This window comes from Mustela erminea, chromosome 12, assembly GCF_009829155.1.
Source record: "Mustela erminea isolate mMusErm1 chromosome 12, mMusErm1.Pri, whole genome shotgun sequence".
NCBI lineage: Eukaryota > Metazoa > Chordata > Mammalia > Carnivora > Mustelidae > Mustela > Mustela erminea.
This window is the reverse complement of record NC_045625.1, coordinates 26549651-26562653: the sequence shown is the minus strand read 5'-3', so window position 1 is coordinate 26562653 and position 13003 is coordinate 26549651. Positions and strand designations below refer to the sequence as shown.

General features: G+C 39.7%; 1 protein-coding gene across 3 annotated transcripts in view; it reads left to right on the top strand.

Moving 5' to 3' along the window:
- Positions 1–13003, top strand: part of SLC44A1 (solute carrier family 44 member 1) — a 197330-nt gene that overhangs the window by 57685 nt on the left and 126642 nt on the right. For all 3 annotated transcript variants that reach the window (XM_032306475.1, XM_032306474.1, XM_032306473.1), the window contains exon 3: positions 8668–8810. In XM_032306475.1, coding sequence (XP_032162366.1) covers positions 8668–8810 — 143 coding nt within the window. The remainder of the gene's footprint in view (positions 1–8667; positions 8811–13003) is intronic.

Sequence of the window (13003 nt, the reverse complement as noted above, 5' to 3'; positions counted from 1 at the left end):
TTTTCCTTCCTCAGAGGGACTCTGCAGGGGGGTATTATGCTCTCTTTCTTAGTCTTTACAACTAAAACATAAATACCTCTGGCAGCTTTTTTTCACAAATGTATGAGTGTTTTTAAGCCTCATTTCCCCATACCTTTTGTAGAGCTTCTTTAAGGATAATCTGATTCTGTGTCCTCTGCAACTGCTCGCCTAGTAAATGCCATTTGCAGATCACAGAACCACCCTAATCCCGACAAAAAAGCATAATTACAGGGACCTGTTACGCATCTGAAGAAAGGAAAAGAAAGCAGCCGACTTTAAAGAGATAAAATAAAGCAGGTAAAATGAGGAAAGTTCGTTTTAAATAGACAGCTCAGTTTCATGAAACCTAAGATATTTAGAAGACATCAGAATACCCATTTCCTCACTTAGGACTTGGAAGATGTTTTTTAGGAGTCTGCTTAGTTTAGTGGAGTAGTTCCTGAAATGCAGTGTGCGTGCCGAGTGTGGGAAAGATTTTTTTTTTTTTTTTTGCTTACAGAATTAGCACAGCCTCTCCCTACACCCTGAATTATTCCCAAGATGGATGGCAGCTGACCTTTCAAAATTATGTTTATAAAAACATGTACCTGCCACTCCATGTACTTTTGATTTTCTATGCTAAAAGAGCTCAGGAAAGTGCAGTCAATTAATGTTGATAGGTTGATTTGGGAGTGACTTAGAGTAGTTCACTGACACATTTTAATGCAATGGTAATTAATAGAACCTTGATTTCAGTGCCATGGCAATTAAGACCCACTATGTGTACTTTTAATTGCAGGCATAGTGTTACTTGTTTTGGAATGATTTTTTTTTAATGGATTAGTCTCATGCAGTTGAGCTTACCTCACATTTTGCCATGTGGGAACTGGAGAAATTTCCAAGTTCTGTTGCCATGCGGACACAGCAGTAGAACAAAGTTTTTTGTCTTCTGCGCATTTGTTTTGTATGATTTTTTTAGAAGTTTTTTTTTTTCTTTAGGATTTCGTTCTTTTCGAGAAACATTCATCAAACGTTTGTTGAAGTTATCCTATGCTTGATGCTTTTGTATGATTCATCTCATTAAATTCTCCCGTTTACCTTATGAAATAGGTTTTCTCCCCAGCTTACAAGCAAGGTGTAACAAGGTTAAAAATTACCTTGTCCAAGAATAGAATATTGGTAATGTGTGGCAACGGTAGAATAGGAACTAGAATACTGTTCTAGTACTAGAACTAGAATACTCTTTTAACCTTGCGGTGTCTGCTGCTTCTGTCATCTCGGGGCCGAATATTCAAGCCAAATCTTTATTCATCGTCCTTACTTGCAGTTCTTTGCTAATTCCTTGACACCTATCCTTTGAAGTATTTATTTATTTAGGTAATGCTTTGAAGTATTTTAAGACCTTGTCTCATTTCATTCATCTTCACTATTAATCTTTTTACTTACACGCATTCACCTCTTCATAAATATTTGTACCTTTATTTCCTCGCTTACGTCCAGGGTTTTTCCAGGCCCGCCTTCCATGCTCGCCTTCGACATTTGAACTATTATCAATATTTTGAAATCACTGGACATACATCTACTCTGTTCTAAAAAAAAGTTGCATGTAACATTGTACTTCTAGATTTCTGTTTTCCAGTAAGTAGCAGTCAAGTGGTTCTCATTTTGGACAAGTTGATTATCTATCAGAAGCAGCTAGAATTTAGAATACTCTTTCCTGAATCCCTCCTCTGATTCTACTTAGTCTCTGTGTTTGTGGTGTTCAGCCAGGGTTGGGATTCCTGTTTTAGGTGCCAATAAACCACTGAAGAGTTTTCTCTTCTTCTTTCATTCATTCTTTCCTTCTTTTTTTTTTTAGAAGAGGGTGAACAGGGGAGGGGTAGATGGAGAGGGAGAGAGAAATTCAAGCAGCCTCCATACCCAGCATGGAGCCTGACACAGGGCTCAGTCTCACAACCCTGAGATCATGACTGTCGCTCTCGCCAGCAAGAATGACCAGGAGACCTCAGCGAAGCAAGCTTTATTTCTGCGTAGCTGTTGGGATCTCCCCCCCCCCCCCCACATGTCTATATATACCAAGGTTGCACAACCAATCACTCGCAGCCACATAGATACAAAATCCTAAATTCCACCTACTGGCTCGCATCCAGCCGCCATCTTAATGGCGTGTTTACTTTCGGGCACCGAAAAAGTTGTGCGGTGCCCGGTGCCGCCCCGCCCAGCCGGAGCAGGTCCACACCGTTGCCACCCAGTGGTGGCGACAGCGGACGAGGCAAGGAGCAGCACGGCAGAGCCCAGAAGCATCACCGCGCATGCGCTACAAGCCGCTCGGGCACCGACAATGACCTGAGTGGAGATCAGAGTCGGTCGCTTAACTGACTTGGCCACCCAGGTCCCCCAGTCACTGAAGGGTCGTGAGCAAGAAATGATGTGACTTGGCCACCCAGGTCCCCCAGTCACTGAAGGGTCGTGAGCAAGAAATGATGTGACCGGGTTTAGAAGGATGGCTCTGGTAACCGATGTTGTAGATGGTTTATAACACATTATTAAGAGGGCCTGCTTTGGAGGCTGATGGAATAGTCCAGGGAACATGTGGAAAACCTGAAATAGCGTCGTGATAAAGGAGAAGAGAGAGTGTCATCGATGTTGCAGACAAGGGGGAAGCAGAGTAAGGATGACTAAGAGGTTCTTGTATGAGGGTTCAGAGTAGGGTTTTTCAGATCAAATCTGACCGCAGCTTGTAAGTTCCAAACCACAGTTTGTGTGTACGTGAAGGAACAAGAATGAGATGGATAAACAAAGCACTGTGTTAGGAGCCAGAAAGTCACCTGATTATACTCAGTGAAGAGCTCCTTCATAAAAACAACTTGTAGAATGAAGCGTGGGCTGCGTGGCCCAAAGACCCTTCCCATGTTGGACAGTGTGACTGCATTCTGTTTCACGGGAAAGAGGTATGAGTGAGAAGAGAGAAGAGATCGATCCATCTGGACCCTCTCTGCCCAGATGAGGCAGGAAAGAGGGGGCTCCTTGGCCCTGATAGGAGTGCTCACCATGGACAGTGGTGATGCCCTACCACGTACTCCTGATACCCGGCGCTGCTTATGGCGGACTCGGGACTTTTCTGCATGTGACACAGAAACATTTACATTTCACAGCTGTACAGTGAAGTCGCTGCTGTTGTTAACATCATTCTCATTTTACAGATAAGAAGACAGAGGCACAGGGCTATGTTAAGTAACTTGTCTAGGTTACACGGTGGCAGGATTGGACCTGGAAGAGAAGAGCTCTAGAAGGCAAGGCCTCGAGAATCATCCTTCCTTTGTTGCCTGGAATTGGAACAATAGAAAAGTTGTTGTTTGGAACATGGACACAGTAACCTCACCTGCCAGGAGAAAGTGGTCTCGTCAGGATTTCAGATTCGAAGCAAACAGTTTAGCATTCTTCCTTCCTCTGGTGCAGTTAGGAGGCGAGAGTAATGGCCAGAGGCATGGAGAAGGGAGACCAAGGAGTCCGCTCTACTCATACCCTTACATGTGTGGTCTGGTAAGAGATGATACTACAAAGGCAGACAGGGTAGATGGAGGAAAGGAAAAGTGGCCTGGGGAAATGTGGAATGAGAGGATGAGTTCAGGGGAGGTAGGGTGTGGGTAAAGATAAGCAGTGGGAAAGGCAGAGTTGGGAGTTTTGGAGAAGGCTCTGGACTAGAGCTGGGAGTAGGAGACGACATTGCATATGTTGTCCCTTCAGACCACTTTCAAGGACCTTTTTTATTTTATAGCACTAGTCTATTTCCCAGCGCCTAGTGTTTCTACCTCATTAACTATTGTTGAGCATGCAGCACAAAGTGAAAGACTCAAAGACTGACTGCAGTGTTTAGTCATCTGTGTGATGGTCTGAGCTATGGTAGGATCAGAGAGTAGGAATAGCACGCCCAAAATTATCCTGAGGTTACCTGATCCAAATACCTGCCAACTTTCTGTTAAATCTTTGTTTCGTTCCTTTTTTTTTTTTTAATTATTGTAAAATACACATAATGTAAAATTTGCTATTTAAACTGTTGTTAAGGTTTGAATCGATTTGCTTTTAGTCCACTCTTTTTTTTTTTTTGTATTCTCGGTCACTGTGCTGGACCCAATGTGTTTATCCTACTTCCTGCAAGTATAGTCTGAAACATTTTACTCTCTACCTACTTTTCCTTAAGGTCATAAAATTTGGGACGAGGAGAGGGCTTTATAGATTAACCTAGTTCAAGCCTCATGACAGGTAGGGAAACCGAGTCTCAGTATTTAAAGTGACTTCCCCACAATCATAAGGATCGTTTGAGGCCATGCTGGGTTTGGTGTCTAGCATTCCTTGCCCATGTGTTTTATTTATTTTATTCATTGCTCCGGCTGCCCGTGAAACTGAGCCTCTCTGATCTTGCTTCCTCACACCTCATTATTTTCTGATCTTTTGAGAACATGTCAGGTCTTTCAGGGTAAACTTGATGTCTTATAACTCTTTCGTCCCCTGCATGACATCTGTTTGATTGTGCTCAATAAATGCTTATTGACAGGCCTTTCTAGGCTTCCAGTCATATTTGCTTATTGTTTCTTTCTTCTTTCCTAGAGTAATGCATCCTATTAAACTTTAGAGAGATCTGGAAGATTGGGAGAATGTTTAAATTTTTTGTTTGTTTGTATAAATATTAGCTGTGCATCAGACATTCTTACCTGTCTGCTGAGTCCTAATAGCCTTTCAGGTCTCAGGGTTCTACAAAGAAGAGAAACAGAAGCCAAATGTTACTTTGAGGTTTGACAAATTAGTTACTAGGAGATTGACTGCCAAACTTTGGTTGAGTTTAGGGATAGAGGTAGAGGATTAGAGATCGAGCTAAGGAGGTAGTATTTGAGGAAAAAGGGTCTGGGCATATTTTCTTGAATCCCTGGGAGAGAGCTGTAGGAGTAAGATCTTTTTTGCCCGTGTTTTTATTTTGAAACATTTTCCCATATTCATATTTCATCCCCACCTGCCACATAGGTTTTGGCTGACCCATTTTTTTTTCTGCCCCCCAAAACCGAAGCTAAGGCCATCTGCCTTGCTCAGTTGCATGTTAAGCCTCCAGGTTTGAAATTCAAACATGCTTGTGAAATAAAGTATGTCCCTCCTTTTGACTAATAGTGAATGAATCTAAGCAAATCCTCCTTCTTACATTGAAATAATGAGCACAGTTCATTAATTAGCAAACTGTCTTTCTCCCGCTCAGGCAATAGGGAACTTAACGAGTTCGCAAGATCTGGCTTGGGATCCATACCACCAGATGCCCTGATCTGACTTGAGTCACCTCCTGTTTGTGATTCCATTTGTCTGCTCCTCCTCTCTCTCGAAAGAGCAGTTCTGCAAGCACTTCAGAAACTCAGTCCTTTTAAGATTTTTAGCCACGGTTCTCTTCCTTACTAATAGGCTTACTTTCTCTGCCGTGATCGCTCTGTGCTATAGGCGTATAAAAGCTTTCCTCATCCCCCTTATCATTTGCTTCATTAATATGATTTCCTTCTCTTGAATGCCTCTTCCTCTCCCTGCTTAGAGCCATTAAATTATTGAGTGCATTCTGTAAAGTTTCTCTCATCCTATTTTAATTTCATGTACCCTATTTTTTTTTCTCATATGAAACTATATTGCTTCCTGCATTTGGACTTCAGAATTTTTTTTTTTAAGGCGATTGTATTTTTAATTATTTTTGGCCTAGTTCCCCATTGTCAGTACTTCTACCATATGGGAAGTCCCTGGGATAATAGTCATGGTTTCTTCCTATCTTATTAGCTTACTTTTTTCTCCTTGCTTTCTCCCCTGCGCTTCTCAACCTCTCTTCTCTAATGGCTTTGGAAGCTACTAAGCAACTAAGAAATTTAAGTGGCCTGTGTGAAAATACATCAGTGTCCCATTTTACCATATATATGTAACGTTTATAATTTATCCTCTGTCTACATCCCAGAGGGATGTGAGGTGGCTTATGATTAAAAAGAAGAAGAAGAAGAAAACTCACATGTCCAACAGTACTGTTAAAAAGAGTCAGAAAGGGAAATCAGAAACCATTTAAAGGAATCTGTAACACAAAGTACTTATCAAACATAAGAAAATTTCTATAAAAAGGGAAAGAAGAACATAACCTTTTAATTATGCAAGGGCTTTGCTATTTCAGGCTAGTGAAAGAAGATTGTAATTGTGGTCTGAATGTTTCTGTGTGGTGACACAATTACTGACAGTATCGCTCATTTTCCCCCTAGAAATTTTTGTGCTAAAGGAGAGAACTGAAGGAGTTTTTGGTTAGTCCCCAATTATTGGTGTCAACTTCTTGTAGTCTGGCTTTATCCTTCAAATTTCCCACTAACAGCTACCATGTCTTATGACCAGCCATGTACCAGACCAGCTAGGGCTTAGAGATGCATTATCTCTCTCCTTTAGTCTTCATCATGACATTCATATCTTCTATGAAATAGATGATAGTGCTTTGTGAGGGATGAGGAAGAAACACTCCAAGTATGTAATTGGATCAAAGTCACGTAGGTAGTAAGTGGTAGAGCCAGGGTGTAAATCCAGCTCTCTCTGGGTGCCCTTTGTGTTATTCTCTGATTCTTCTTGTTAAAGAACTGTGTTGGAAAGGTTAGCTATTGAACCTCCTAATGTTTACCTCCACTTCCAGGTTTTGCTCGGTGTGGGATTTCCTAATTGGAAGTTCATCGATACGTTTAAAATGGCATGCTGGTTTGCACATGTGTATGTGTGCAGGGGCTTAAATGGTTTTTATCTCATGTTTTACTGTTGGCTTGAGGTCCTGACATGGAACTCTCTTGCATTTTCCATGGAGGAATCCAGAGAGAGGGAGGGAGAGGCCAAAAGGCGTGGGTGAATGAGTGGGCCCAGACCAGCCTCTGCCTAACCCTAGTGCAAGCAGTTAGCTGCTCCTTGGAGGCAGAAGGGTACTAACATTTCTATTGAAACAGACACTTACATGCATTATTTCATGCGATTCTCATAGCAGCCTTTGTGGTAAGTGGTTTTCTCCTCAATTTATAGACGGGAATACTGAAGCACAGAGCATTAAGCAGGTTTGGCCAATGTCACGCAGGTAGAATATAGAGTCATCAGTATTCCATTGATCAGTGAAGCTTTATCTGACCCCGAACCCGTGATCGTTTCCTTTACACATTGTCATTTCTAACAACAATAATAGCTAATATGTATTGAGCTCTAACTGTGTGCTGAACAGGATTCTTCCCACTTTACAGGATTATTTTATTTCATCCATACAGCGCTCTTACGAGCTATACACTCACTATCCCATTTTACAGGTGAGTAAATTGAGGGACGGAGACTTAACATAACTTGGCAGGGATCAGAAGGCATGAGAGCAACAATTCGGTCCGCCCTGGAGTGGACTTTTTTATAAGCCACAGTTTCGAGCAGTTTCTATTAGCTAGAGCCACACTCTCCCTCCTTTCCCTTTCCTCACCCGCAAGATAAAACTAGAGGGTTTATTTAGAAAAAAAGAGTTTGTTTGCCTTTTTAGGAAAGTAGGTTTAAGAGGGAAACACTCTTCTTGGAGGAGGTGCATGTGGGTACTGATCTGAGCACAGTGGGCCCGAGATCTAGCTGAGCTGCTTACATGTGTCCTACTCCTGAGACGTGGCTAGAATACATTAAACGGTGATAATCCCTGCCTTCATTGGCCACTTCATGAAGGATAATAAAAACTCACCCTTTTAATGACCGCGTTGCAAGATTTTTCTAACCCCAGTCTTTTCGCCCAGTTCAGTTTATCTGTAGTGATTCACCTTATTTCCTGTCGTTACGCCTGCTCCCTGCAGTGAATGTAGGCTAGATTGCTCTGTCTTGGTCAGTGCGTACTTGACTCAGCAGGTATCATACATTCCCGAAGCATCTACCATTTATTTGCCTTTGGCACTGTGATGAAGCCTATTCCCAGGAAACAGAGTGACCTTTGTGGCACACAGACCCAGTGCCTCCCTCTCCTTGCGTCTGCAGTTTTAAAAGCATGGTGGTGTTTCATGGCACAATTCTTTGGCTTGTATACAGCTTTACTGCAGGAAGGAAACAGGAGTGTTGCGTGCACCGGAGTGATAATAATTTAAAACCCACACACCTATTCTTCTTTGAATTTTTTTTCTTTCATCTGTTGCGGTTGTCCGTTTAACAGAGCTCCTTTACAACCAAATAAAAGTAAAGAATGAAACAAGCAGGGTTTGATTTAATGCTCTGATCTTTACTAGCTTCTTTGGCATTGGGCAACTTATTGAACCTCTCTGGGTCTCAGTTTCCCCATCCTGAGGATTAGCGATAATGTCTGGTAAGCACTTAGTAGGAGCCTGGCACAGCACAGATGTTCCATACAGAGAAGCCGCTGTTTCTATTATAAAATGTGTAGACGATCTTATGATGTCAGAGCTTGAGATTTGTTTTGTTATGGTAGTAAATAGTGTTTCCCTGTGGACTTCTCTGTGCTGCTTCTGTGAAATCCCAGGAAAACAGTAGAATAGTGTTTGCAATAAGGAGAGATAGCTCTTTGTTCCCTTCAGCGGACAAAAGAAGCTCATTATCGTATCAAGTAGTGACTGTTGTTATTGAACTGGTTTATTTGTATGTTTTTTCTGTTTTTTTTTTTTCTAGGGATTTATTTGTGGCTTTTCAATAGCAACAGGTGCAGCAGCAAGACTAGTGTCAGGATACGACAGCTATGGAAATATCTGTGGGCAGAAAAATGCAAAGTTGGAAGCAATACCAAACAGTGGCATGGACCACACCCATCGGAAGTGAGTAGACTGGTGGCTGAATGAAGGGGGGTAAAAAATCCTGCTTTTCTTACTGTTACAAAAATAATATCTTACTGAACATTATTTTTATATATCTCCTGTTGGTGTTTTTATTTTTATTTTTTTAACTGCCTCCTCAAATTAGTCCTGTTTTTGGTCTGTAAGTACATTGCCAGGAAATAAAATTAGCTGCCAAGTTAAAATTAACTATCTTAAGGTTTTAATGAGTAAAGGCTTGATTTGAGAGTGTTCTACCTATACTCTCTTTTCCCATTAGCCTTTAGATTGTACATGAAGTTTTAACTCAGGAAATAACGTAATTATTTTTTTCTTCCTAAGATTGTACTTGATGGGCGACAGAGGGATGGTAATGTTTTTTGAAACATTAAAGGTATAACGAAACATTTTATGATGCATCATTTATAAGTACAGTACACATCAATTTCTAATTTTATGAAAGATAACATTTTCTTTGTCAGACTTTAAAATTTGTTTTGTGTTCTCAAGCTTCATCTTTTGCATTTTATGAAATTCCTGTCTTAATTGTCTTTTTTTCTTCATGAGAGCAATGACTTCATTTTTAATGTCTGTGAGGAAAATGTCATCAAACATATCTTAGGTATGATGTCAATGTATTTGTCCACACTGTATATTAATGTCCCATCACACTTGATTAGACAAGCATAATAAATGAAAACAGGTCTTCAGAATTAACCAAAGTAATGGGTTACTCAATTCAATTAATAACAGTGAAGAAGCATTTTCCAGGATAATGTAGCTTGCTTTATTTATTTATGATTTTATTTACTTATTTGACGGGAGAGTGAGCACAAGTAGGGGAGTATCAGGGAGAGGGAGAAGCAGACTCCCTGCCTCTTCATCAGGGAGCCCAATGTGGGGCTCCATCCCAAAAGCCTCGGATCATGACCTGAAAGGCAGACGCTTAATGCCTGAGCCACCCAACTACCCCATAGTAGCTATATTTATTATTAGATAAATCTGTTTATTAAATCAGGGCCCTTCCTGAAAAGTATAAGATTAATTTGATAATTTCACAAACTTGAAGAAATCCAGATAGTTAATCATATCTCAGAGATATTCCCCCATTGAAAGAAGGACTAATGCATTTAAAATAAATAAAATTTCAAATAATAACAGTGACTACTTGTGTAGCATATCATAGTTGGCAAGCATATGATACCATGCTGTGAGGTAGGTGTAGCAGAGATTTAGAGAGATTGAAGTGATTTTCTCAAAAGTCTGGTTGGTCAGTGGAATATCAAACACAGACTATGAGCTTTATTCTGGATAAGCCCCTGCATCCCTTGACAGAAGTGAAAATTGGACTCATGGAGAGTAATTTGGAGGATTTTCATTTATCGCTTTTTTTTATTGCTTTATAGAATTAACACAAGGTTTAGGCCTTGTGTTATTTCTGATAACAAGATAGCCCATCCATATATTTTTAAACTTTTTCTTTGGAAATAATTTTAGATTCCTAGAAGTTGCAAAATAGTACAGAACTCCACATCTTTTGTTGTTGTTGTGGGTAGTGTCTATGCTGTCCAATACATTTTGACTCTTCAATGCTGGTGACATGTACCAAACATGAAATATTACCAATTAGGTAATTGTGGAAACAGGAGGAAAAGAGCTCTCTTCCCTCAGATCTGTTGCTCACATGAGGTCATACTCATGTTTATGGCTCCCTTTATAACTTGCTGATGGTTCCAAGCGTATTGTCACCATAAGGTTTGTATAAATGTCACTCTTCACACTTAACCTTATGGAAGTTCTTTTGATCAATTTTTAATTTCAAATCCTTGTATTTTCTATATACTGATATATATATTCTCTATGTACTATACGTTCTATACACTATATATATATGTGTGTACACACACACATACACACACACACCGTGTATATATTTATGTATATTGGTCTTTTGCAAAGAGAGCCTGCTTATTATTCCAAAAAAAGTGGTTACTTTTCCCTGAGTGCTTAAGCATAGTTGGGAGCCATTCATGGATTGCTATAGAAGAAATTGTTTCCCAAGTGTATCTATACCTTAAGTATAAATATTTGTTTGTTTATTGAGAGGGAGAAGGTGAGAGAGACTCTCACCCGGGCTCAGTCTCACAACCCTGAGATCATGACCTGAGCCGAAATCCAGACACTCAACCAAATGTACCACCCAGGGCCCCCTGTTTGTTTATTTTTGATCTCTACTTCTCCTCTGCATGTAAACATTTTAGTGCTGACCCATCTAAGTAGTCTATCTATAAATGGAAGATAAGTATTTTTAAGGATTCATTCGTTTTGAACATACCTTTCTCAGGTAAGTCTATCCTGTTTGGGTCTTAAAGAAGGCACAGTGCCTTTGCGCTTGTTACTTTTACTCCATCCTCTTCTTTTTCCTGCCAAATGCATTTGTTTCTCCTTTTTCATTCACTTCCTGATACATCTTCCTTCATTACTACCAAAGCTACCATACCTACATTGGCTGTAGAATTTTTTTTATATCTGTTTTATCAACTTGATCTTGATCACTATTTACTCCCATTTCTTATCCTCAGTAAGTATCAGTACCTGGTACTTACTAGGACCTACCTCCATACATATTTGTTGAATAAGTTAATAAATAAATCCTCTAAAATCTTGAATACAACTAACTCTTTCTTGCTTGAATGAGTACTGTTTTTCTCCATCAGAAAGAAACGTTTCTCCCATTCTTCATGTGGCTATATTCTACTCATCCTTTAGTCCTCACTATAATGTTATTTCCTAGAAAGGTCTTTTTTGATCTCACGATTTAGATCAGGTATTTAAAAATACTTTCTCTCAGGGTGCCTGGCTAGCTCAGTCAGTAGAGCATGTGCCTCTTGATCTTGGCGTTGTGAGTTCAAACCCCATGTTGGGTGTTGAATGCACTTAAATAAATAAATAAATAAATGAAATTATTCAATAAATAAATATATATATAAATAAAAATATTCTCGTTGTGTCCTATAATATGTGTAATTACATATATATTTTGTGATTATTTATTAAATGTGTCTTCTAAGTTCTGTGAAAGCAGAGGTGAGGTCTGTTTTCAGTACTGTATCCTCAGTACCTGGAATGTAGTAGATACTCAAATGTTTGTTGAATGGGTAAAAAATTTATTTTCTTGAAATATTTTCTAGGAAGTGAATACCAAGTTTGAGGATACGATTAAGACTACTAATAAAGGGGCGCCTGGGTGGCTCAGTGGGTTAAAGCCTCTGTCTTCAGCTCGGGTCATGATCCCAGGGTCCTGGGATCGAGCCCCACATCGGGCTCTCTTCTGCTCGGCAGGGAGCCTGCTTCCCCACTCTCTCTCTGCCTGCTTGTCATCTCTGTCAAATAAATAAATAAAATATTTTTAAAAAAAGACTACTAATAAATATTTTAAGATTATTTTAAGATTATTAATAAAAATTATTGATGAATATGGCTTTCCATAAAGTCTGTTCCATTTACATTCCCGCCAATGTCTGAGATTGCTTTATCTTTGCTAGTATTACTAGTTTTTATTTTTTTACTCATTTGGTTAACCAAGAAATGCCGTTTTATAGTTTTAATATGCGCATGTTTGGTTATTTGGGAGTGTGAGTCTCTTTACCACACCTGTTTGTTGACCTCAGGACAACTGTTGTGCTAGCATATCTATTCTTGGCCTTCTAATCTCTAATCTTCTCCATCCTTTATGCTGTGATAGGATTAAGTTCTTTCAAACACTTTTTATGTTCATTTCCCTGCTCAAGAGCATTTACTTTAGTGTTGTTGATGCGTACCGTATTAAAGGTGAGCCCATTCAACATTCCAGGCTTCCAGTGATCTAGACTAATAGTAGTGTTCAAGATACTCATTCTTCCTGTGTACTGTCCCCTCTCCCTCTCTGCCAGTCTGAATTCTTGAAAGACTTAAGGTGTCCTGAGCTCTTCATGAAATATTTCAAAACAAACTTTATCCCTTAGTGATCTTTTATTACCCAAACTTTCCTATCTCAAATTTGTTTTTCTGTTGCCTCAAAGTCCTTTTCCAATTACAATGTGTGTTTCTTCTGCCTGTAGTAATTATCATTTGCTAGGTAACAATGTTACTATAAACTTAGTGGCTTAAGATAAGATACAGTTGCTATCTCACAGTTTCTTTGGGTCAGGAATAGG